This window comes from Marmota marmota, unplaced genomic scaffold, assembly GCF_001458135.2.
Source record: "Marmota marmota marmota unplaced genomic scaffold, marMar, whole genome shotgun sequence".
Lineage (NCBI taxonomy): Eukaryota > Metazoa > Chordata > Mammalia > Rodentia > Sciuridae > Marmota > Marmota marmota.
This window is the reverse complement of record NW_026000081.1, coordinates 1,200,907-1,228,010: the sequence shown is the minus strand read 5'-3', so window position 1 is coordinate 1,228,010 and position 27,104 is coordinate 1,200,907. Positions and strand designations below refer to the sequence as shown.

The 27,104-nt window shown below is 35.3% G+C and overlaps 1 protein-coding gene across 2 annotated transcripts in view; it reads right to left on the bottom strand.

Moving 5' to 3' along the window:
• The window catches only part of LOC107158593 (flavin-containing monooxygenase 5), a 32,459-nt gene extending 5,559 nt beyond the window's left edge, over positions 1-26,900 (bottom strand). The window contains exons 1-7 of one of the 2 annotated variants that reach the window (XM_015505061.2): positions 26,653-26,884; positions 26,253-26,430; positions 16,881-17,069; positions 14,846-15,008; positions 13,228-13,370; positions 9,396-9,595; positions 4,976-5,328 (exon numbers count right to left, since the gene is read on the bottom strand). In XM_015505061.2, the coding sequence (XP_015360547.1) occupies positions 4,976-5,328; positions 9,396-9,595; positions 13,228-13,370; positions 14,846-15,008; positions 16,881-17,069; positions 26,253-26,387 (1,183 nt within the window). In that variant the 5' untranslated portion in view covers positions 26,388-26,430; positions 26,653-26,884. Of the gene's footprint in view, positions 1-4,975; positions 5,329-9,395; positions 9,596-13,227; positions 13,371-14,845; positions 15,009-16,880; positions 17,070-26,252; positions 26,431-26,652 lie in introns of both variants that reach the window. The other variant, XM_015505062.2, reaches the window with a different exon arrangement.
• Positions 26,901-27,104: the final 204 nt, after the last annotated feature.

The following is a 27,104-nucleotide window of genomic DNA, read 5'->3' as shown; positions in this document are numbered from 1 at the left end:
TTAGTATATATATATATATATATATATATATATATATATATAGTCATAGGAGCATTGGGTACTTGTTGTCCATTGTTCCCATAATAGCTTCTCTACATTGCTACTAAAACATCTGTTTAGGATGCAGTAAATATCTGTGAAGTGAATGAACACAGTAAATGTCTGTTTACTTGTTTGTCTTCCTTCTATGACTCTTAGTTCCATATATCCCACTCTTCAGTCTATACCCAATGGACTTAAAATCAGCATACTATAATGATACAGCCACATCAATGTTCATAGCAGCTCAGTTCACAATAGCTAAACTGTGGAACCAACCTAGATGCCTTTCAAGAGATGAATGGATAAAAAAAAAACTATGTTACATATACACAATGAAATATTATTACTCAGCATTAAAAGAGAATAAAGTTATGGCATTTGCAGGTAAATGGATGGAGTTGGAGAATATCATGTTAAGTGAAATAAGCCAATCCCAAAAAACTAAAAGCCAAATGTTCTCTCTGATAAGTGGATGCTGACCTGTAATGGGAGTGGGTGTGTGTGGAAAATGGAGGAACTTTGATTGGGCAAAGGGGAGAGAGGGAAGGGGAGGGGGCATGGGGGTAGGAAAGATGGTGGAATGAGATGAACATCATTCCCCTAGGTACATGTATAACTGCACATGTGGTGCAACACTACATTGTGTACAACCAGAGAAAGTTGTGCTCCATTGTGTACGGTGAATCAAAATGCATTCTGCTATCATGTATAACTAATTAGAACAAATAAAAAATAAATAAAAAGAAAAAAATAGAGATTTTCTGTTTGGTCATCTTTGCATCTCCAGCACCTAGGATACATACTAAGAGATCAGTAAATGTTAGCTGAACAGTGTTATTGAAGAACAGTGAGGAATTGAAGTTTATTTTCCAAGGGTCTCAAGACAATGTGGGAACAAAGAGAGCCTAAATTAAACTCTATGGTAATGGGCCTTTCAATCTACTCTCAGAGTAAGGCATGTTGTATTTGTGTAATCCTGACTTGCCCCTGCACATTTTTGTATAATGTTACAAGAGAAAAGAGATATGGCCACCATTCAGGCCTTCTGGACCAGTCCAGCCTTTTAACATGACTAGAAATTGGCCAAGGGAATTGATAAGCTGCGCTCTTCAGAAGTTTCTACAACAGAATTTAGAACTTCATTTGCATGAAGGCCATACTGTATTCATTTGACCTGGCATTTATGAGATACCTCCTATGTGCTAGGCATTGGTCTAGCCTTGGAATGTAAAGGCACATAAACATGATTATTTTATTTAAAGAGCTTTCAATATACTAATAAAGGAGGGACAACATATGCATAAGTTTATCCTGTGTAAATAGGAATTAAAGGGAAGGCATACCAAGAAAGAATATCAGGTACAAGGGTATCTCCTATATTTGCTGCTTAGTGGGTAAGTCATCTAGTGCTTCTAGAAAATTGGATGTGTGGTAAAGATTAGTGCAAGATGGACCTGAAAAAGCAGATATAACAATCTGTGGCAGAACCTGAATGTTGTCCTATGATGTAATACCTTCTTGTGATACAAAGAATTGATATAACTTGATATGGTTTCCAAGGAAAGAAAGTTGCTGAGTGAGAACCCTTGGGAGAACTGCAAAACAGGCAAAGAACAAAGAAACTAGATTTTATCCATGGTAAGGTTCTGGGTTCAGTGCTCTAGAAAAGGATGGAATATTTTTCTTGACAAGAGGGCAATAATTCCAGAGAACAAAGGAAGAAGGAAAATGAGAGTTGGTAGGGAGAGGACAGATCAAAGAAGAGGACAGGCTGAGTTGGGTAGGCATGAAAGACTGGGAGAAACTAGTTCATCTGAAAGGTTTGAAATTGACACAGTGAAGATAGAATTCAGGGATGAGAAAGACAAGAATTTGTTAAGTAGACCCAGGTAAGCTATAGCTAGAGTAAAAAACTCAGGGTTCATATTGAAAGTTTGGTAAAGTCATAGGGGTTCTTCTGAAGATTCCATCTTTGCAAAAGTTGGAAGAATGTGTGCTCGGCTTCTGCTACCATGAGAAGCTAAGATTTTTTTTTTTTTTTTTTTTTACATTTCCCTTCAGATCACCTACTCTCATATCCATAATGCAGATTCTTCCAAATACTCATGTTCCCAATTCCTCTTAGCAAGTCACTTGGGCCTGGAATAAGAGTCCCAGTTGCTTCAAGTATACTAAGATGCTCTGACCTATTTTAATGAAACTTTCTCTCCTTACATAATTGATCTAATTAAAATTTCCATTTAATATGACTAGGATTAAGCCAACCTCATGGGTTACTTATGTTTGATTGGTGGTCCATTGCTCTCAAATAGCACATGACCTACTGCATAGACTGTAAGGAATTAAGAAATGGCAAACATTTGGAAAGATGGTTTTTGCCTATCAACTATGATACCACTGCATTTTTCCCCTCTGCTACCATGAAAAATCTTCACTGGCAAACAGCTATAATTCCAACAAAAACACTGAATAGTTTCAATTAAACACTGGTATTGACAGAAGATTTTATTATTATAATTAAAGGATCAAAGAGTTTCTTCTTTAGAAAGAAACTACAAAGTCATATGGTTTCTCTCTATTCTGAGGCTTAACTCTCCTCCATTAACCTCTAATGGAGGTTAGGTTCTAATGGCCATTTAGCCATGTGACATTCTTTTCCTATGATGTTTGAATTCTTTACAATTTCAGAGGCAGCCCAATCCATCTTGAAAGGGCACTGGTTGATAGGAAAGTTTTCATTCACCTAGGCATTAGACCAGAGACCCTGCATCTACTAGAAGAAAAAGTAGGCTGAACTCTCCATCATGTCAGCTCAGGAACTGACTTAACTTAAGCACAAGAAATAGGATCAAGAATCAATAAATGGGAAGGTATTAAACTAAATAGCAAAGGAAACAATCAAGAATTTGAACAAAGAGCCTACAGATTGGTAGAAAATCTTTACCATCTGCACCTCAGAGAGAGCATTAATCTCCAGGATATACAAAGAACTCAAAAAACTTAACACCAAAAAAAAAAAAAAAAAAAACCAAATAACCCAATCAATGGGCAAAAAACTGAACAGGCAACTCACAGAAGAAGAAATGCAAATGGTCAAAAATATATGGAAAAATGTTCAGCATCTCTAGCAATTAGAGAAATGCCACTTAAAACTACACTTGAGAGTTCATCTCACTTCAGTCAGAATGGCAGTTATCAAGAATACAAGTAACAATAAAAGTCAGCAAGAATGTGGGGAGAAATGTATATTCACATTGCTGGTGAAAATGCAAACTGGTGCTAACCAATCTGAAAAGCAGTTATGGAGATTCCTCAGAAAACTTGGAATGGAACCACCACTTGACCTAGTCATCCCACTCATAGGTTTATAACCAAAGGACTTAAAATCAGCACACTACAGTGACGCAGCCACATCAATATTTATAGCAGCTCAATTCACAATAGCAAAGCTATGGAACCAAACTATGTACCATCAACAGATGAATGAACAAAGAAAGTGTGGCATATGTACACAATGGAATATTATTACTCAGTCATAAAGATGAATCAAATTATGGCATTTGGCATTAAGTGAATGGAACTGGAGAATTTCACGCTAAATGAAATAAACCTGTCCCAAGAAACCGAAGGCTGAAGTACTCTCTGATATGTGGATGCTAACCCATAACAAGAGGGTATAGGGAGGAAAGTATAGAAGTTCACTGGATTAGAAAAAGGGAAATGAAGGACTGAGAATAAGAAAGACAGTAGAATTAAATAGATGTAACTTTCCTATGCTTATATATAAATACACGACTAGTGTAACTCCATAGCATGTTCAACCACAAGAATGGGATCCAAATTGGAATGGGTTGCACTCCATTAATATATAATATGTCAAGATACAGCCTATTGACATGTATATCTAAAAAAAACAAATTAAAAAAAACTTTATATGGATAAAAAAAATAAAAGAAAAAAATGTCTTTTTTTTTAAAATGTTAAGCTGATATTATGCAACCCTCAAAATTTCATTCCTTGGTTCTAGTTTGACTCTTTGCTCTACTAAGTAAGTCTAAATCTTATCCAATGAGTATCCCTTCAAATATTTGAAGAGAACTCTCAGATATTAACTTCTTTAGCCTAAACTTCTCCAGTAACTTTATTTGTATTTCAAATGATATGTTTTCACATTCCTTAAACCATTCTTATCTTTCTCCTTATTCAGTGAATTCCAGTTTCACTTTTACAATGTCTTTAGTTGGTAATCTGACCAGTTTAGAGAACAATTATGATGTTCTGGGATGATGCTAGATTTAAAGAAGCCTTTTGGAACCCTTATCATCCGCTGACTCATATTGAGCCTACTATCCCAAAGCTCAAAGTTTTTTTTTTTTCCTTATGTACTTCTAGTCAAAACTGAAAGAGGGGACATAAACGGGGGCAGGATGTAAGGATTTGAAAGTTGAATATTCTACATTCTGGATTAATCTACCAAGTGTTAACTTATTGTATGAAATTAAGTCACACCATTTCTATATTTGACATTCTTCATAATGAAAGATGAAATTCTTTTACTTCACAAATATATACCAATTGTCTAAAATTTAGATGAGTGGATTCTAATCTGAAGTACACATTGGAATTAACTGGAGAACAATATTGTCAAAAATCTTGTGCCTGCCCCTCCCACATTTACTGAATAAGTATCACCAGGGATAAGATCAAAGCATGCCTAAGCTGGGAAAATATCCCAGGTGATTCTAGGATATGTCTATGGTTATCAATTATTACGTTAGATTCACTTAAAAATAAGTTTTCTAGTACTAACTTTGTGCTAGATATTATGCAGCTCTCAAGATTTTGGTCAAACATACTGCTTTTTAAAATCAAGCACAGAAACATAACTAAACATCACCAAATAATTAAGGAGTGAATTTTTATTGTCACTTACCTTTAAATACTTGAGTAGCCCAGCGTCCTTGGAGCTCTGCAATCGGCATAATGGCTCCTAAGGGTTGAATCAAGCCTATGATTGCAAGAGTTGGCTTTTCTAGGTTGAGGGGGAAGACTTTTTTATATAGGGATATCTTATTTTTGACCACTTTGATAGAATCTTCAAGAAAAGGAAAGGCAAAGCTATAGCCTGTTGCAAAGATAACAACATCAATGTCATCCTCTCTGGAGCCATCCTCAAATATGGCAGCTGTTTCTGTGAATTCTTTCACATTTCCTTTCACCTTCACCAAGCCAGAAATTATACGGTTAGGCAGATCATCATTTACTGTTGGATGCTGGCTCAGAGCTCTACGTGTGACAATAAAGATGAAGAGAATGAGAAATGAGAGTGACCGAGAGATGGAAAGAAAGGGAAAGAGAGAAATAAATCATGTAAGTAAATTTTTGCTTTGGTGGAGGTGGTTAAACAATACATCAATGGTTTCCCCTCAGTTTACCTGTGAAATTTGGAAAAGTCCCACTTTACACCAGTTTTACTTTATGTCAGCTTTTCAGGACACAAGACTGAAAAGGCTGAACTCTGGAAGTCACTGAAAGGGGAAGGCAATACATTCCTTCCCCAAAGTGAAGGAACAAGAGTCTTATTTGAGGAGTGCATATGTGGTTTCTCAAGTTATAATAATGCTCTGTGGTATCTTAAGGCCATAGGCCAATAGTTTCTGTTCATATATCAATTAGTCTGACAGAACTTGGCTGTTAATATTGTTTCATTTCTAATTTCAAAGGCCCAAGAGGTAGACTTAGACATTCATTTTCCAAACTGTGTAATAAATTACATATGTACAGCAATTTAGAATTTAAATTACATTTCCACATATTAACTTCTTTGACAGTCACACAAACTCTATGAAGCTGGTAGGATAGATGTCATTATCCAGGTTGTATGAATGAAGAAACTGAGGTCTAGAGAAATTAAATGACTTGACTGATGTTATGCAGCCTAGGATTTTAGAATTTCTATCAAAATAGTTTTCTATAAACTCTCTTGGAATACTTTGGACATGATAAGTATGGAATAAGGGTATCAAAATAAATAAATCAGGTTTCCAGTATCTTGGGTCTTTAGAAAAAAAGTCTTGATTCAGTTTTTTAAAATAATCTTAATTTTTTAGTTGTAGATGGTCAGTACCTTTATTTATTTAGCTTTATGGGCTGCTGAGGCTCAAACCCAGTGCCCCACGCATGCTAGGCGAGTGCTCTACCACTGAGCTACAGTCCCAGCCTCTTGATTCAGTTTTAAAACAGTCTTAATTCCTGAACTTAAGTCAGCAGGCTCTGAGAACCCTCATCCTATCATCTTCCTGGCCTAGCCTCAGGAATATTGTACGTTTTACAACTATACCTGATTTGTTGAATTAAATCTGCTTTGATTCTAACCTTTAGGAAGATTCTGTTCTGCATTCCAACCTCATGATTTCATCTTTCTCTCTAAACCTATTCTTTTTCACTAGTAGTACCACCATCCACATAGTTGCCTAAGCCACAAAACTGTCTCATATCTGCTCACCACGCCTATGTTCTTTCTCTCTTAAAAAAGAAGAATTCCTAGAATAGTTTTGTTTACTCACTGTCTCACCTGAACAATTACAGTTGTCTTTAAGGCTCCCTTCTCATATCCCCTCTATACCATTTGCCTTGGAATAAGAAAGGCAAATAAACAAGATTTTAGGATCCTTTGATTTAGAAAAGAAAAAAAATCTATAAAGAATATTATTGGGTCAGGTGCAGTGATACCTGCCTGGTCATTGTAAAATAGATTATAGACTTGTTGTTAATATGTCACTCACTTGAATGGATTTGCTGTCTTCATGCCAAACTATTTTTTTTGTTCCCCTGCCTCAGGACTAAGCACCAAACTCAGAGCCTTGTGTGTTCTAGTCAAGCACTGAGCTGAATCCCCAGCCCCTCATACTTTTTATTTAGCAGAGCATACAAAAGGTTTCATGCCTTATAGACCTAGAGATGTATTCAACTACTCTTCAAGCTTTGCCATATAAGTCTAGGTATACCAGACTGTGTGCAACTCTCAGGGTATAATGTGCCTTTTGCTATTCTAAGCTATTACAGTTAGAATGCTACATGCTGACCCTATTTGCTTATCTATTATTATTCAATAAAACCTCAATTTGTTTTGCAACTACAAAAGATATTAATGCTTAAATAATTCAATGAAAAGTTGTTAGGGAACACAGTGTCCCAGTATCATCTCATTTAATTAATTTCAAGGGGAAAAATATCTTTATACTGGAGAAACATGGAAGATGCCACTTTTTAAAACGCAATCAAATTTAGCATCATTAATATAGAATAAACTGACATCATGTGGGTCCTGATGGGATTCACTAAGAAGATAATATCACTTATGTAGTATATATGCTAAGATACAATGCAACTAAAAATTTAGAGGTATTCTACAAAAACCATGCCTTGGAAAGAAGAAGGAGAAGGAAAAGAAAGAAGAGTAGGAGGAAGAAGATATAGGGAGAGGAGAGGAGGAAGAAGAGAAGGAGAAGGAGGAGGAAGAGAATAAAAGTCCATATTAAAAAAAAATGAATGGCCAAGCATGGTGGTGCATGCCTATAAGCCCAGTGACTCTGGAGGCTGAGGCAGGAGGATTACAAGTTGGAAGACAGCTTTAGCAACTTACTGAGACCTGTCTCAAAAAAAAAAAAAATTAAAAGAATTGCAGATGTAGCTCAGTAGTAAAGCGCTCCTAGTTTCAATACCTAGTATGAAAAAAAGGAAGGATAGAGAATTATTATTTCAAATTAAAAAAGACATGACAACTAAGTGAAATGGTGTGATTAACATTTTTTAGGATTCTGGATGTAGAAGAGAAAAAGAAAAGCTTATTATAAAGAAGATTATTGGGTTGATTGCAGTGATGCATGCCTGTAATCCCAGCAACTTGGGAGGCTGAGTCAGGAGGATTTTAAGTTTTGGCCAGCTTCAGCAATTTAGCAAGGCCCAAAGCAACTTAGTGAGACCCTATCTCAGAATAAAAAATAAATAGGGCTGGGGATATAACTCAGTGGTAAAGTGACTCTCGGGATTCAATCCCCAGTACCAAAAGGAAAAAAAAAAAAAAAGAAAAGAATATTATTGGGACTTCTGTGGAACTCTGAATATGCCAACATTTTAGAAAATGTATTTTTATCAATGTTAAATTTCTGAAATGGAGGAATGCCCTTTTGGGGGGGTATGTCTTAATGATTTTTACTTATTTTCAGAAAAAAATGTGTACTTAAGTATGTATGTACACTACATATTGTTTGGATCTATCTTTCATGAGGGAAGAGAGAAAAAGCAAATATAGCAAACTATTATGATAGGTGAATCTAGGTAAAATATAAGGATGTTCAATGTATTTATTATTGTGCTACTTTTCTGTAGATCTGAACATTTTCAAAAATAAAAAGTTGGACAGGAAAAAAGTCATTTAAAGTCAGTATATAGAAATTCTTTCATAATGTGCCTTTGGCTATATAAGAACTCATTCTTTAGACTCTCATTGCATTCTATTCATTTCTTTGTCATATTCTGTTGTCTGTCTTTTCATTTGTATATTTAAGGTAAGATCCATTTCTGAAGTCTTCCATTTGTTACTCATGTTGCCTTTGGGCAAATTACTTAGTTTCTCTAAGTTTCAATATTTTATATCTGTAAAATAGACATAAAAATGGCACTGACCCATAGGGCCATTTGTGAGGATTAAATGAGATAATATATATGCTCATTGCTGTGCTTCTAATTAAAGTCTTCAAAAAAAGGCAAGATGTGGGGGGCTAGGGTGGTGGCTCAGTGGTAGAGCACTTGCCTAGCATGTGCAAGGCACTGGGTTCGATTCTCAGCATCACATATAAATAAATAAATAAAGGTCCATTGACAACTAAAAACTATTAAAAAAAAAAAGTCTGAGGCCAGCCTTAGAACTTAGAGAGGTCCCATTTGCAACTTAGTAAGACCCTGTCTCAAATTTTTTTTTTTTTTAAAAAGGGCAGGGTGTTATTTTTATTATTATGTCTTTTCTCTCTGTATTTTCATGCCCAATATAATGCCTTGCTCACAACAGGTACCCCATATTTGTTGAATGACTGAATGAGGCATTGCCCTCTATTACATTTTTGTTGTTGGGCACCGTATAAAAAGAACTGATATCTGACAGAATAAGAAAATGGCTAATGTTAATGAGAGTGAGACCAGCAGATCTTGATCTTCTGTGGTTGATAGGTAAAAACCATTTTTTAAAATGTTTTCTTAATGTATGGGTAGAGGTAGCTTTATTAGCCTGTGTGAACAGTCCTTATTCTTATGCCTTGGCTGTTACCAACCCCATTCCCATCCTGAGAACATACCTGTGTTTAGGCTTCAGGCCAAACATTTCATGATCAAATCTTTGATTCATACGTTTTTCCAAAAATGTACTTGTTAATGCTTGACCGCATATCTTTGATATAAGATGTTTAAGTCGAGAAAAGTGTACCACATCAAAAGGATATCCGTAGTCCCCTACACGATTCAGGATCCAAGCCCCTCTCCTGGTGCTGAGGAATACCTAAGGCATGGGAAATATTGTTCACTTTTGTCATTCTGTCTCACTATCTGAAAGCACTCTCACTTTCTTCAAGATTTAAGTTCATACTTACTAGTGTGGCATTTTAGTTCTGAACAATCTTAAAAATTTTCCTTCCCAAACACTGTCAAAGAATATGTCTTGTTGTGATCTACCACTACATTTCTGTTTAAAGCCAATGTGCCTGAAAAGTCCTCCTCTTTTGAATTTTCTTCAGCCCATTCATTTTTAAGGTCCAGATCAAGTCTGCATCCTCCATGAGAATACCATTGACCTTTCAGGCTGATAATTCTCTCTCCCTTCTCTGAACTTCACTAGCATTTACCACCTATAGGACTCATTAAAAATCATACCCCATTTGATTCAAATGTATGATATGTCAAGATCATTGTATTGTCATAAGCAACTATGGGGCTGAGGTTGTGGCTCAGTGGTAGAGCACTTGCCTAGCATGTGTGAGGCACTGGGTTTAATTCTCTGCACCACATACAAATAAAAAATATATATTTTAAAAAAAAGTCATGCAATAGACCAGGTGCAGCAGAGCACACACCTTTAATCCCAGTGGCTCTGGAGGCTGAGGCAAGAGGATCATGAGTTCAAAGCTAGCCTCAGCAACTTAGCAAGGTCCTAAGCAACTCAGTGAGACTCTATCTCTAAATAAAATATAAAAAGGTCCTGAGGGTGCTGGGGTTATAGCTCAGCAATAGAACACTTGCCTGGCACATGTGAGTCACTGGATTCGATTCTCAGCACCACATAAAAATAAATAAATAAAGTAAAAAGATATTGTGTCCATCTTTAAAAAAATATTTTTAAAAAAAGGGGTGCTGAGGATGTGGCTCAGTGGCTAAGTGCCCTTGGGTTCAATCCCGAGTACCAAAAAAAAAAAAAAAAAAAAATCATGTAATAATAAAACTGAAAGCAACTGGATATCATTTAATCCAAAATCTCCAGTCTTTTTGTCATTGACATTGTTTGCATTATTAAGAACTATTATTTACCATTTATGTCATTTATATGATGTAAAACTTTCTATGCTCTTAATTTGTCTCTCCAATTGTGTCCAATTGTGTTTTCTTCACAGTGGGAGGGTTAGCCTGCACATCTCTTAGTCTCCTCAGCACATCATCGTTACTTTCATGTAATGAGACTTGTGACCTGTAACTCTGGATACTAAGTTCTTTGTATTCTTTTTTCTTTTTTGAGGTGCTGGGGATGAAACTCAGGGCCAAATGTATTCTCAGCAAAGGCACTACCACTGAGCTACATCCTTAGCCTTCTTTAAAAAATTATTACTTTACTTTGATATAGGGTCTCTCTAAGTTGTTCATGTTGGCCTCAAATTTGCAAAACTCCTGCCTTAGCTTCCTGAGTAGCTGAAATTACAGGCATGAGACACTGACTAATGGGTTTTACAATGGTAACACAACAATCCCTTGAGGAAGCCACTCTTATCCTCATTTTATGGGTGAGGGACATCAAGAAGATGAAAAATTTGCCAGAGAACATATAGCTATTAAGAGACAAACTGAATTTTTAACCCACATCTGACTGACTCTAAATCCTATTAAGAAATGTTCTATTGATTATTGAATGGGGAAAAATAAAGATTGCTAATAGAACCCAGGAAATTTTTCAGTAATTCTTTGTTCTTTTCTGGCTAAAAATACATGTTCAGAATGGATTAAGGTTGATATTCAATTACCTGGCAGAGGTATCAGGACATTTTCAACATTACACTTTCAACTTTACCCCCTGGAAGAAGTTTCTAGAGTGTTACTGTAGATTAGTATATTGTTTCATAGTCTTTGTCTAAGCTCTCACGTAAAAAGATGCCTGTCTACAAAGGTATAGTTCTTTACTTCACACATATATCCTCACAGAGAGTAATTTTAAGCCCTATCAGATTTAAGTGCTTTTTACATTTCACAGTTGAAAGAGCCTGCATGGTCTTGGGATTCAGATGATTTAGTTTAATGCTTATAGCCTTAATTCAAGGGCTCCCTATTTATAAAATAGTTACAACAACACTTACATCACAAGACTGCTGTGATAATTTTTATAAAAAAAGTGTGGCATACAGTAAACACTGAATAAATGCTTAATGGCTGTCATACTTATGTCAACTTTTCCATCAATACTTTGTTTTAAGCAAACAATATATTTGTAAATCTGGTTTATAAGGAAAATTGTTAAATCAGTATAATTGTGTATGAAATTAACCTGATGAGAAAGGGATGCTTTCACAAATCATTATACCACAGGGTTAAACCAAAATTTTGTTATGCACTGAAATTTATAGACCCATTTAAAAATTTTGACTTTACAAACAACTTCTCTTAAATATAAATACATTTTAATATGTAAAGCAAAAAGCTAGAACTCAGCAATTAAATTTCTTCAGTTTGCATTAGTGCTGTGAGGATGTTGCCCCTGCTATGCAGATGTGTTTGCTATGTGTTTTCCCAGGGCTTTCTCACAAATATGGCTACCTTATCTCCACACTCTGAATATTTTGTTCCTGGGAAATTTTAATTCCATAGTGCAGGTTAGGTCCAGCTTCCTTAGAAATGACCACTTGATATGAAAGAAGACTTTTGCATGGATCCCCACTACCTACATTGTACATCATTCTACCACATGTGTTTTTTACTCTTTCTTGTTTATATAATTACTTCCTAATAAATGTTTGTGGAATTAGTTCACAGAATAACATATGAGATCACTTATATATTGATAGATGAAAATAGTATTGAGAAATTATTGGAACCAAGTTGCTAGGTAAGGGTCATTTAACAAAATTGTGTCATTAAACTTCTGTTTTAAAAAATAATTTGAAGCATATTTATAAAGAAGTATAGCATAATTAAAGTTACTGAAGAACAACCAAGCATTCACCTATTACTAATAAAGTTATGATTCAATGAAGACAAAAATATAATAATAGCATGCCTTTTCCTAGAAGTTTATAGTGAAGACACTTTCTTCAAAGCTCAAAATCTATGATACAGAAACCAAAACAAACAAAACAAAAAAACCAAGGAGATAGAAGTTGCTTTGAAATGACTGCCATTCTGTGCAAAGGTGGACACAATCTGTTCACATATGCTACTATGCAGACACTCTTTATGCCGATATCCACATTGTTTTGGGAAAGATTAGGTTGCTTCTTTTTTCCCCATTTGGGGGGCAAAAAGGAAATTCACCCACAAATTTTTAATGAAAAGTTTTCAATAACCACAGTGTTCTTTCCACATGTATACACATGAGAACATGGCATTTCTTCTGGCCAATGGACAATTCACACTGTCAATGTTGCATTCTTCCAACCTCTTCCAGCAAATATTTGATCTTCATCAAAGCCAGGAGAGGATAACTGGGATCATGAGTGCAACCTGAAGCAGTGAAGTTATTCCTTAGTATGAAGCCAATTGAGTAATGGAACTCTAACCATTATGGCATCTACCGTAATGCCAACTGAAGCAATGAAACCAAGCCCTATATTTTCCAGTGGCACTAGTGGGCAGTGTGCAGCCATCTATACTCTGTTGGGTCTATCTCCCTGGTGAGACTGAAGATAGAATGAAGCAAAGTAAATCACTGATTCAAACCTGCTTGGCTGTGTGGCTAATCTCTACAGCCAGATCCCCTCCAGAATTCCCGATGCCAATTATAATGACTCTTTTCCCAGCAAATGCCTCTGGGTTTTTATAGTCTCGACTGTGGAAATACTGTCCTCTGAACTTCTCAATTCCTGCAAGAGAACAGAAAATAATTATTGGATGATAGTTTATATAATGGATATCATTTGTAAAATTCTTTTATAGAATTTAAAGTTGAAGCACATATTCTCCACATGTTCTCCCTTTATTCAGCTACTCTTGTCTTTCTAAATACTTTTGCTTATTTTTTTTCTTCCAGAGCCTTGGAATAGTAACTTGTTATCCCTTTATCATAAGTAGTTTGTATTTTGGATTTGTAGACTCATAAATCCAAACTGCCTCAGAAAACTGCCATTCTCTTTTTGTCGTTCATTCCCTTAATTATATACTCCTGTTTTAATTAGAGTATATATGTTTTCATATACTCTAGGATATACATAAAGTGAATTTTTTAAAAAAAGTTTAGGACCAAAATTGAAACTAAACTATTCAAGCTTTCATTTAAGCCTTAGAAATTCAACATTTGTTTGTTTCCTCAATTACTGAAAAATTTTATATCTGAACCAATACTAAGTAAGTGTTCCACAGTCTTCCTTTATGATCCTTAGGAAAACCAAAGTTGGGGGTAGGAAAGATGGTGGAATGAGATGGACATCAGTAACCTACGTACATGTATGACAGCACATATGGTGTGACAGTACATCATGTGCAACCAGAGAAATGAAGAGTTGTGCTGCAAAAGTTGTGCTATACAATGAATCAAAATGCATTCTGCTGTCATGTATACCTAATTAAAATAAATTAATTAATTAAAAAATAAAAAGGAAAATCAAAGTTATTGTAAAGCTAAATACAATCATGTGCCACTTGACAGATATACATACATTCTTAAAATTTTACTGTAAGTTGGTTTCATCATTGTTAAAAATCACAGAAGTACCTACATAAGCCTATATTGTATGGGCCAGCCACTCAATATGGCCTCTTGATGCAATCAAGATCCACAATAATCATGAGACATGTGAGGTTATTGCTGGTGTAACATGGCAGGCAGTTTTACAGTAAACTTTTCTATAAGTAGAAGGACTACACACCAAAACAAATATATAGCACAGTAAATATGTGAACCAGTAACATAGTTGTTTATTATTAAGTATTATGTACCACATACGTAATTGTATGGGTTATAATTTTATACAACTGACAGCACAGAAGGTTTTGTACATCAGTATCACCATGATGTTATAATGGTTATGATACTATTCAGCAATAGAAAAATTTCAGTCCCCTTATAATCTTATGGGATCGCCATTCTATATGTACTCCAGCCTTAACTGAAATGTCATTAATTGGTGGCATGATTGTTTACAGACCTCTAAACTCTAAAATTACCATTAACTCTAGTCCCCAAATGGCAGTAATACAAGTTATTCCATCTTCAAGGGAACATGCATAATTATGCTCTTATTTCACCCCAAGGTAAAAATCACTCAGACCATAACCCTTCTATTTCTCAGGGTCATAGGCATGGCTCAAATGTCAATCTCCTTCCTAGAAGGTCACTAACCTGAAAAACTTTCCAGAGGTAAGTGAGCATTAGTGTGATGGCCAGTGCAAACCATGACTCCATCAAAGACATTAACCTCCTTTTTTCCTTCACACTCAGTGACCACCTCCCATTGTCCTGAAGTAGAGAAATCAGGCTGCTTCTTCACACTGCACACAGTAGTCTGAAAGAAAAGTGACATACACAGAGCCTGTACAGTGGGTATCTTCCCTGACATGACCTTTCCTGCAAAATGTTACACAAAGGGCTGATACCATAGGCACCATCACATCATTGGGGTCCTTGCAAGAGTATTTGATTTTCATCCTCCATAAAGAACAGTTTTGTTTGGGCCTGTGGTCTGAGTGAGAAAACTATAAGGCAGACAAAGTAAAACAGAGTTGACAGACTAGTGTATTCTCCTCTGCTTCTAGAAAAGTAGAAATTGCTAGGACAATAAGTCTCTACCTTAAGGCATTGTAGCACCTGAATAAAGCTTGGATTTCTCCTGTACTTCTGTGGCACTCAGCACTAAACACCTATTTCTCCACTAACCCCAGACATCCTTAAACTGTCTGATGTCTTCTTATTCCCAAGTCCTGTTCTCTTTGACTGGGCTTAAACATGTGACTATGAGGCTACCTTTCCTGTTAGAGCAGGAACATATGTCAGTGGCTCTTATTTTTTATAAAGAAATCTCTGTTTGCCTTCTACATATGCCCATTTTACAAGTAACTATAAAGAAACAGGTTGTGAGATAGGGTAGTCAGTGGCATAATTTTTAGCTTTTCCAAAAAAAAAAAAAAAGAGAAACAATAAATATGGGTTACTCTGCCCAGCCAAAGGAAACATCAAGAATGTATTCCAATGTGCTTCTAGGGTCTTGGCTATAATGTCTTTGTTGACTAATAGAGACACTGTCTATGCTTTAACCATCCTGTACTATTTATATTTCCTGTCATGTGTTTTTACACAAGCTGGTTCTTCTACTTGGATCACCCTTTTATTCCTTCTTCATTTGGAGGACTCCTTCCTACTGAAGCCTCAGCTTGGACATTGTCTTCTCCAAAAATCTTTCCTGGAACTTGATTCCTCTGCCCTGATGAGTTAAACATCCCTCTTCTGAGCTGCAAATGTATAGCTCTCTATAGTGCTTGTCACTTGGTTTATTACTTATATGTATAATAATAATTTTCTTCATTTTTCTCTGTCCTTAACTTAGACTGTTAAGTTACTTATGGTTTTTTTGTCTTTGCATCATCACTGCTTAGTACAGTAATAAACTTATTCAAAAAGTGTCACTTAAACAAATGAAGAGATGCACCACTGGGCTATAAATAACTGGCTTTGGAAATTGTCACCAAATGTTGCCACTTTATTATTGTTGCTAAACATAAAAAGGTGGAATGTTTGGACTTTATGCCAGGTGATTTAATATGGCCATGATTATAAATTATGGGAAAATCATGGCAGACTTTAGAAAAGGAAGGAACCAAAAGTTATACAGTACAATCACCTTCTTTTACAGAAAATAAAATTAAGGTAAAATTCAAGTTGAGAAACTTACTTGTCTTAGGTTACTAATTAGTGGTACAAACAAGGGCCAGAATTCAGGGGTTTATTTCCCAGTTCAATGTTCTACACTCTCCACCTGATTCAACTTCTTTGCTTTCTCAATAACTTCCCAGTCACTAAGTACTTTGTGATGATCATATAAAATAATATATTCAAAAGTGCTTCAGAAAGTATAAAATAATTAAGAAATAGTGGACAAGTTTGGGGAACAGAAGGATTCAAAGTTCCCATACTTATTCATTCCCCTCATCTCCTTGATTATAAGCAGGGAATGTGAAATGAAGGCAATGAAAATACTCGGGCAGGTATCTTTCTGTATCTGCAGCCAAAATATATAAGAGAGAGCTTTCCATGAAAGCTCTTAAGTTTTTGTACTCGAGTATATCGCTCTAATATTTACATTTACATACTGGTTAATGAAGCCACATTCATTTACTTGGTGAACAACTTCAAACACAAAGACACCCACAAAACTGCCTACCTTGAACTGGATATACTTTAAAAGGTTGAAATCTTTGGCATACATCCTGAAATATTCTAGGATCTGGGAATTGTGCATGAAGTTAGGATAATGATCCGGGATGGGGTAGTCACTGAAGCACATCATCTCCTTAGAAGTATTGATGATCACTGATTTGTAAATACTGGCTCTTCCTTCTTCAGGATTTTTCTGCAGTAAATAAGAAGCATTTATGGCAACTTGTGAGTTAATTTCATGATTTACAAATAGCCAATCAACAGTTGAAAAAATTTCCTGAAATAAATGTCAATTCAAACAAATTACACACATACATGACCTCCACTCATCTCCCAGTACTTGTGCCCCTGTGTAGTTCCTTCTCCTTGAATCTCAGTTATGTTTATGACTTGTTTTTGACCAACAGTTGAAATGGCACTGAATGACTTTCAACATTAAGTCATAAGTAGCCTTGCAGCTTCCATCTGGGTCTCTTGAAAGGCTCACTGTGGTGCAAGCCAGCAGCCATATAAGAAGTTAGTTTTCATTGGTGACCCAAATACCTGACAAGGAGAAAGAATTATTATGGCCCATGGATTCAGAGGTTTTGGCTCCATTGCTTTTGGCTTTAGGCAAGGCAGAACATCATGATGGAAGGGCATGGAAGAGGAAATCTTCTCAGCTATGGCAGCCAGAAATCAGGGTTAAGGGAAGAGGCCCAGGACAAGATATAGTCCCAAAGGGCAACTCTCCTGTCCCCATTATCTGCTTCTGCCAACCATGTTCAACCTGTATACACTATCCACCACTGCCTAGTAGTCCATTCAGGTGCCAATGAATTAATCCATTGATGAGGTCAGAGCCCTCATGAACCAATCACTTTCCAAAAGACCCACCTTTAGACAATGGTGCATTGGATATCAAGACTTGAACACATGAGTGTGTGTGTATGTGTATGTGTGTGTGTGTGTGTGTATGTGTGTGTGTGTGTATATATATATATATGTGTATATATATATATATATGTGTATATATATATATATATATATATATATATATATGACAGCGGAATGTATTACACTTCTTATTAAACATATAGAGTACAATTTTTCATATCTCTGGTTGTATACAATTGTGTCTTCCCCTACCTGTACTTTGGAAAATAATGATCATCACATTCCAAAATCATTAATAACTCCATGCCTCCTCCCTTCCCCACCAACCCCTCTGCCCTATATAGAGTTCATGATTCCTCCCATGCTCCCACCCTATCCAACTATGAATCAGCCTCCTTATATATATAAAAAAAAACACAAAACTTTTGGCATTTGGTTTTTGGGGACTGCCTAAAGTCACTTAGCATTATCTTCTCTAACTTCATCCATTTACCTGCAAAAGCCATGATTTTATTCTCTTTTATTGCTGAATAATATTCCATTGTGTATATATGCCACATTTTTTTTATCCATTCATCTATTGAAGGGCATCTAGATTGGTTACACAGTTTAGCTATTGTGAATTGTGCTGCTATAAACATTGATGTGTCTGTGTCCCTGCAGTATGCTGTTTTTAAGTCCTTTGAGTATAGACCGAGGAGAGGGATAGCTGGGTCAAATGGTGGTTCCATTCCCAATTTTCCAAGAAATCTCCATACTGTTTTCCATATTGGCTGCACCGATTTGCAGTCCCACCAGCAGTATATGAGTGTACCTTTTATCCACATCCTTGCCAACACTTATTGTTGTTTGTCTTCATAATGGCTGCCATTCTTACTGGAGTGAGATGAAATCTTTATTGTGGTTTTGATTTGCATTTCTCTAATTGCTAGTGATGATGAACATTTTTTCATAGATTTGTTGATTGATTGTACATCATCTTCTGAGAAGTGTCTGTTCAGGTCCTTGGCCCATTTATTGATTGAGTTATTTGTGGTTTTTTGTTTTGTTTTTGTTTGATTGGTTTTGTTTTTTTGTTTTGTTTTGGTGTTTAGCTTTTTGAGTTCTTTATATACCCTAGAGATTAGTACTCTATCTGATGTGTGAGGGGTAAAGATTTGCTCCCAAGATGTAGGCTCTCTATTCACCTCACAGATTATTGGATAGGTAGAATTAATATTATCAAAATGACCCTACTTCCAAAAGCACTATACAGATTTAATGCAATTCTGATCAAAAATCCCAATGACATTCCTCAGAGAAATAGAAAAAGCAATCATGAAATTCATCTGGAAAAATAAGAGACCTAGAATAGTTAAAGCAATCTTTAGCAGGAAGAGTGAAGCAGGTGGCATCACTATACCAGACCTTAAACTATACTACAGAGCAATAGTAACAAAAACCGCCTGGTTTTGGCACCAAAACAGACTAGTAGACCAATGGTATAGAATAGAGGACACAGAGACTAACCCACAAAACTACAATTATCTTATATTAGACAAAGGTGCCAAGAACATGCATTGGGGAAACGATAGCCTCTTCAACAAATGGTGCTGGGAAAACTGGAAATCAGAATGCAACAAAATGAAATTAAACCCCTATCTCTCACCATGCACAAAACTCAACTCAAAATCGATCAAGGACTTAGGAATATAATGAGAGACCTTGTGTCTAATAGAAGAAAAAGTAGGCCATAATCTTCATCATGTGGGATTAGGCCCCAACTTCCTTAATGTCTCCTGTGATGCAAGAATTAAAACCAAGAATCAATATATGGGATGGACTCAAACACATGAGCTTTTTGAGGATATTCTAGATCTAAACTATAACAAAGTCCAACTACACTAAAACCACAATACTGTTAGGAAGCCCAACCTAGGCATGTTGAAGAAAATATCTAGAGTAGAGAAATATTCAACTAGAATTTCTAGCTATCCCATCTGAAGTTCTAAACATGTGTAAATCCAGTCTTAGCTGTCATCAGATGGCAATCACATGAGATTTCAAGTGAGAACTTACCAGTTGAAAGGATAAATCTCAAGAATTTTCATTTATATTGAGACATTGCTCTCAAGAAAATGTACTAAGTCTCTTTTCAGTATAAGTTGTTATTTACCCCATTTTTACTATTGGTAAGTAATAGTTATTTAAATGAGTAAAAATTGGGTAAATCAAAACATATTAGGGAGAGTATAAGTTAATTCAATATTTTTTGAGTAATTTTACAATGTATAGAAAAATCCTTGAAATTTACATAGCCTTTTAAAGAAATATTCAGACTTGTAAACAAAGATTTTTGTTGAAGGATGTTAGTGTCAGCATTATTCATAAAATTAAAAGGAAGCAAATTAAATGCTTAAGAAAAAATAACTGAAATTTGTGAACCACTGCTCTAGATCCTTGCTATGCAAACTACCGTCTGTGGACCAGCACAAAGGGGATCACTAGGGAGATTGTTAGAAATGCATCATTTTAGGCCCTGCTCTAGATTTACTGAATCAGAACTGACATATTATCAAAATCCTCAGTTGATTCAGATGCACATAAAAACAGAGAAGCACTGCTTTAGATGACATTAATCCCTAATTCAGTGTCTTCCTACAATAAACTCTTTGCTTCCTCAAAAATTTCCAATTAATTATTTCATGGGTTGATGTGGTGATCTAATAAAATAATGAATATGAACCTAGCGTATTATTCTGTCACAAAATTTCACAAATCACATGTTTTCAAATCTGTTATATTTAAATTCTTTTTGATTATAGAAAATCACCTTCACCAATTCGGACACTCTTCTTTTTTATTACAGAAATGAATAAATAAGAGGAGAGTGGGTATTATGAAATATTAAATGTCCACAAAACAGAGCATTGTATTTGTCCACAATCAGGTTTATTTTACTCCCAATTCTTATTAAAGAATTATGTAGTCTAGGAATTTGAAATTGATTATACTCATTTGTCTGTCCCATAATCATGTCTTTTTGACTGCTAATAAAGTTTTCATGAGTCTGCTTTCAAGTCTTATCTATCTTACTTATTTCAACAAAGTATACATTCTAGGGTGTGGTTGTGACTATATCTCTGCCCTAATTAACATTTTAGCTGTTCACATTTCCTATAAAGTTCCTATTTCTTGCTTAGAACTCAAAAGCCTCTATAATGTCTACTAGACTTTATCTCCCCTATTGGATTATAATTCCTTTAAATTGTAGTCGTGTTTTTTTTCTAGAGTATCTAGACTTATAAATAGTCCTTAATAAATGTTTAATAAATCTATGTCAAATTGAATTGCAAAAGGTATGTATAGAAAAAGCAATTTTCACATAATACATAACAAATTATGAAATAGATAAAAATTTCATTCAAAACAACATGAATGAGACATATTTGTGTCATTTCTGAAATTTTCTAAGGAAAATTGTGGAATAATATAAAAGTCAAATTCAAAAAGATATCACTTTTATATTATTTAAATTAATTATTATTTAATTAAGTTTGTGTTAGTTAATAATAACTTAAAATATCCCCCAAATCCATGAGTGGTTTAGTTATATTACAGTATCTCAATATGATGTACAATTTATCTTTGACACTATTCCACAGGTGTTCTGCTAAATACAAAGAACATTCTGTTACTCCACTGCTTATTGGCTTCTAATTCCTTCTGGAAACCAACATATTTATTTTAAAATTTAGTACATTTCACAATCTAGCCCAATATAACTTTTAGTCATCGTTCAGTATTCCCCTTAACAAATCCCATATTCCTAAATCATTAAGTTATTAGCTGAAATATTCTAGTAGGCTCTTTTACAACTTTAAACTTTTGTGCATATTACTATTTCTTGAAAAATTCCTATCATTTGAGTCATATCAAATGTTACTTTTCTGATGAAGACTTTCCCGTAGTTCCATTGATCCTCCAAGTCCCCAAACCTTTCAATTCATATTGCTACAAAAGCAGTGTAAACATACTATATTATTTTGCATTTGTTTCTATGATTTTAAGGGACCTGAGATTAGTATATATGTCTTATTATTCTTTATATTTCTGTCATCAACACAGTACCTGATATATATAGTGAATGATTAATGTATGCTTAGGAATGAATTAGTTATATAATTATGAGAATGAATTTGTAGACACCAAACTATGATGTCATTTCTTCCAAACTTGATATATAGATGCAGTACAATACATTTTAGACATCAACAAACTGATTCTAATTTTGTGTGGGTAGACAGAAGGCTAAAAATAGCCAACTTTGTCCTTAAGTGTAGGCTGTGCATAGTAATCTTTCTTCAAAGAATATAGTATAGCAAAGCAAGAGAGATAAAAGGGATAAAGTTTACTCTGGAAAAATCTGACAAATTCCACTTTAAGGAACATACCACCATTAACAAAATAATGATAAGGCTTACTGACAAAATGTATCTTTGATATGACATAGTGAGGATGGTACTTTCCATTTTCAGTATTACTTTCAAAAATCTATAACCTCAGTAACCATGAGAAAACAGCAGAAAAATCTCAATTGAAACATAGTCTAAATATATGTTCTTATACATTTACTCAAACCCATAGAATGTGCAAAACCAATAGTGAACCTCATGTAAACCATGAGCTGTGAATGATGGATAATCTGTCATTGATTGTAATAAATGTAGCACACTATAGGGGGATGATGATAATGAGGAAAACTGTACACCTATAAAGGTAGAAGCTCAATTTGTATAAACTTAAAACTGCTCTCAAAAAAAGCCTATTAAAGAATTTTTTTTAAAGCGGGGGTGGGGGGAAGAGGGGATATAATGGAGTAAGTTGGAAATGAATGGATTAAAGGAATAGAAGGACAAAACAAGGAGAAAAATGACTCCCTTTCGGTGGGAGGAATGATGACTTCTGTTTCCTTGTCATAGTCTACAAATCCCATGGACAAGAGCACTGTTCGAACTGTAATTCTCAGTTCTGTTATCTGTATATTGAAATCAGAGAACTTTTCAAAAAATACCAGAGCCAGGGTTTTACTCCTAGAAGTTCTTTTAAGTGCTCCCTGTTAATGTGCAGACAAGTGTGAGGATTGCCAGTAAGAGGTAGTATGCTGGCCCTGGAGAGTTCACAGCACTAGTTTACTCCATCAACTTCAAAAATCCTTTCTGCATATGTTCTTAGCTAAACCGCAAAATGCCTGAGGGCAGTGGGAGGAAGCTATTTCTCTGTATCTCTGCATCCTCTAGAGAGAGTTTCAGGTTCAGAATGTCTGTGTCATAAACTATTACTGATCTTATTTTAAGGATGCAATGTCATCCTCATTTATGATCTGGGCAAGCTGGGGTAGAAGCTGTAAAACCTTGCTCCTTCACATCAATTGTGTATTAGAAATACCAAGCAGAGAGCTTTATTGGGACTCCAGAGCAACACAATCAGAATCTAATGAATGGGCTGACATCATTTTTTGTTAATGTTATCCCAGTGCTTAATTCTTCAGTGTGCAGTGAAAGCTGATAGCTGTTTCCTTTTAAGTGTTTTTTAAATCCATTTATTGTCTTATTCTTTTTTTGAGAGTTATAAAATTTATAGTTTTTTAAAAAAACATTTCATTTAAGGGTGTTTATTAATTTTCTATTTTAAATTAACAGATTAAACAGCAACATTTTACATTACATTGTGTCCACATAGTATCTATTTGTCTATACTTTATAAATTTACTATGTGATGTAGTTATCTGATCAGCAGCATAAATATTACTTAGGGCTTGTTAGAAATGTAGACTCTTGGTATACCCTAAATTAATTCATCAGAATCTCCAGTAATTCATGTGTACATTGAATTTTGAAACACATGATCTAGCATGCTTTCATGATTTTTAATAATGCAGTTTGACCAAAAAGTAGCAAAGATTATTATATAGCATTGAGTATTTATTTAATCCTCAGCATTTTGTAATAAATTTATTACTTTTTGTTTTAATATGTATTTTTAGTGGTAGGTGGACACAATACCTTTATTTTTATGTGGTACTGAGGATTGAACCCAGTGCTTCACATGTGCCAGGCAAGTCTTCTACCACTGAGACACAGTCCCAGCCCAAATTTATTACTTTTTAATGCTATTGCATTCATAAGTTAACGTAAAATAAACTGATATATATCCCATTAGCACCTACTTTCCAACATAAATCTTATTTAATGTTAATGAAGAGATCAAGAATTAATTGAAATTAATGTCTTGAGAACTTATATGATTATTATTAGAAAGTATTCAGCTATACAAGAAGGAGGCAATACCAGTTTGGCAGGTGGAACATAAAAGGAAAAGAGAGAAGAAAAACAAATGGTGGTATCTGAGAAAACACTTGTTTGGCAGATAGAAAAAAGAAAAAGGAATCATGATAGGTAAGTTTAAATGGTACTGAAAAGAAAATAAAAATATACTGAATCCCAGGAACCTGTCAAAGAAAGGAGAAAATGAAAGCCCTGAATTCCCAGTGTTCTTACTGGACATCTGGCAGTGCAGGTGGAATTCCAAAGTGCTTAAGCCAGTTCCACACGTGAAACCGCTAACAAATTATAAAAAAAGGGTTTTTGTTTTTTGTTTGTTTGTTTGTTTTGGTGTGTGGGGGGATGTGTGGAGAGACAACTAGACTCCAAAAAACAAGCAAGGAAATGATAGGCATGTCTCAGAAAAAATTCTCAAGGTAACCACCAACAGCATGTAAAATATGTTCAGTCCAACATTAAAGGATGTTTATAACACCCTAGTCTCCATAGCTTTGTAACTGTGGAAAATGTGAGAAGGAGGGTCTCAGCTCCATAAACATTCTTAGCAGCCACTCAGGATAGTTTCCTTCTCAGGAATCTATACATTAAACATAAATATATTGGAAAGCTAATATGTGCCAGGCATCATTCTTGGTCTAGAATATAATGGTGAACCATATAGGTATGTCTGTGTTACAAGAAGTTAGAGCATTACAATGAAACAGTTTATTCTTTTCAAGGAAGCAGTTCGTAAGGTGTTGAAATTTTGCCCAGAGGATAATTTTTTTTAAATCCTCATGCTGTATTTTTAGCAGGTAATAACTTTAAATCACTTTATAGATAAAAACCTGAAATATGTTAGACAGGATAATGGCTACCCTGCCAACATCATCCCTGCCTCAACTGATTTAAGTCTTGTTCAATAATTGCCAAACCTGGCTAGGATGCCTATGGAGACTCAAAATGTCAGGGGTCCCACTCTAGGCCTGAATAATAACTGACATGTAGCACTGTGCAGAGCTGGCACTTTTATAAGTGATTGACTCAATTATTTATTAACTTATTCCCCAGTATAACTGTAGAAAGTGGGTATTACTATTATCCCTTCTTAAAGATTAAAGATTAAAAAACAGTGGGCACAGAGAGGTTTGATGATTTGCCCAAGGCCATACTTCCTGTAAATGAGACAGTCTTTGAATCTAAAACAGTGCTCTTAACCTCTACACTAGGGTGTGACAGGATTCCAAGAGTAGAATTTTCTGTTACTAAAAATGAATTAACAGATTTTTCAGCCCATGTCTGACTGATTCTGATAAAGCATAGGGATTTGCTAAGAGGGTCCATTTTGGACCTGAATAAGAGTATTGTTAAATATAATTAGTTCCCAAAATGGAGCCAAGATATAATAATTATGTTCAACAAAGAAATATCATGAGGCCACTTTTTTAACTTTTTTTTTTTTTTTTGGTAGTTGTAGATGGACAGAATTCACTGGTTCAGAAAATGAGTTTAAAAGCAAATACGAATTAGAGATCAATGAGGGTGCATATTAAAACAATTTAACTTTAAAGCTGTATATAAGCAAGAACAAGAAAAATCCAGTTGCAGGTGTCCTCTGCACTCTGCCCTCTTCTGGAAAACAAAGGACTTTGAACTTCTCAATGCAAGAAGCAAACAATACTATCAGATTTTATATTTTATTCAAGGACTAGAATTGTCAGAAATACCTGGGTTTTTTTAATAGGAAAAATAAGGTTAATGATTGAAGGCAGGAGGGGTGTTCCTAGAAGGAGTTGTTACCAGGTAATTCTAGCTCATTTACCTTTAGACATATCAGAAGTAACAACTCTCCATTTTCTAATCCTTATGTGCTTTCTAATGTGTGTGGTTTTGTTACTCATTCTCCCCTCCTCACCAGACTGTTTCCCTCTTCTGAAAAACAGCAAAACTAATGAAATAAAAATGTTCTCTGTAGATTTCATAGACATTGGAAAAGGAAACAGAGTCATGTGTGATGAATTTTGCAGCCAACAGAGGGAAGAGAAACCTTCATAAAAGATGGGGTGGGAGGATGTTAAGTCAACAGGCAGAATCAGGTTGGTCACTATTGAGCTCTCATATTACCTGACATGAGATAAAATATTGCATGCACCCAGTTGCAGGGAGGTACTCAAATATTAAGGGACAAAGAGACTTACCTGATACCTCCAGAGCCCTCCAATGTCATCAGTCCTTTCAAAGCAAACAGGTTCCAAGTCTTCATCCAGGCAACACTTGATAGAACAGAGCCCACAGACTCCAGCCCCAATCACACAGATTCTTTTCTTGATCATGGTCTTCAGAGATCTCCACCTTGCTTGGGCAATGCCACTTGTCCTAAAGAAAGAACAAGAGACAGAAAGCACAAATCTGTCAACAGTTCTTAAGAAAGACAGCTGCCATGACACTAAAAAAAGAAAAAAGAAAAATGCTGTTAACAAGAAGTGATTTGGGGGAAGCCAGATTTGGTTGCCCTCTTTAGAAGGAATCTCCTGCACAGGATGGGGCAGCCCTGTGTCTACAAGAACCAGAGCTGAGAAGTCCTCAGTGTCATCTTACTCTCTTTCCAGAAGCACCTGACTGATCCTTCAGCTGTGATCTGGAACTTCCTCGTTCTGCTGTTAGGAAAGAAATATAAACTAGGAAAGTACAAACAGCAGCAATGGGCTGGTGCTGTTTGGCCCCACCTCCTTTCAGACAACACCTCAACCCACTCCTGGGCACCAATTCTCTCTCTCTTAATTGGAAGAAAACAGGGTTTGAATCTGCTTTGGGCAGGAAAAAAATCATCTACAACTTCTGTATTTTTCAGCTGCTATTGTTGGCAGTGCCTTTTTACTCCCTCTGGAGACAGAATAGTCTTCTAATCTCCTTTGCTTCCCTATGGGCTGCAACAACTTTTTAACTTCCTGCTTTTCCCTTAAAGTAATAAACTCCTACTACTGAAGTGAAACTATCAATAACTCCTAGTCAAGCTTGATACAAATACGTAAGTGCAGAACACCTACATT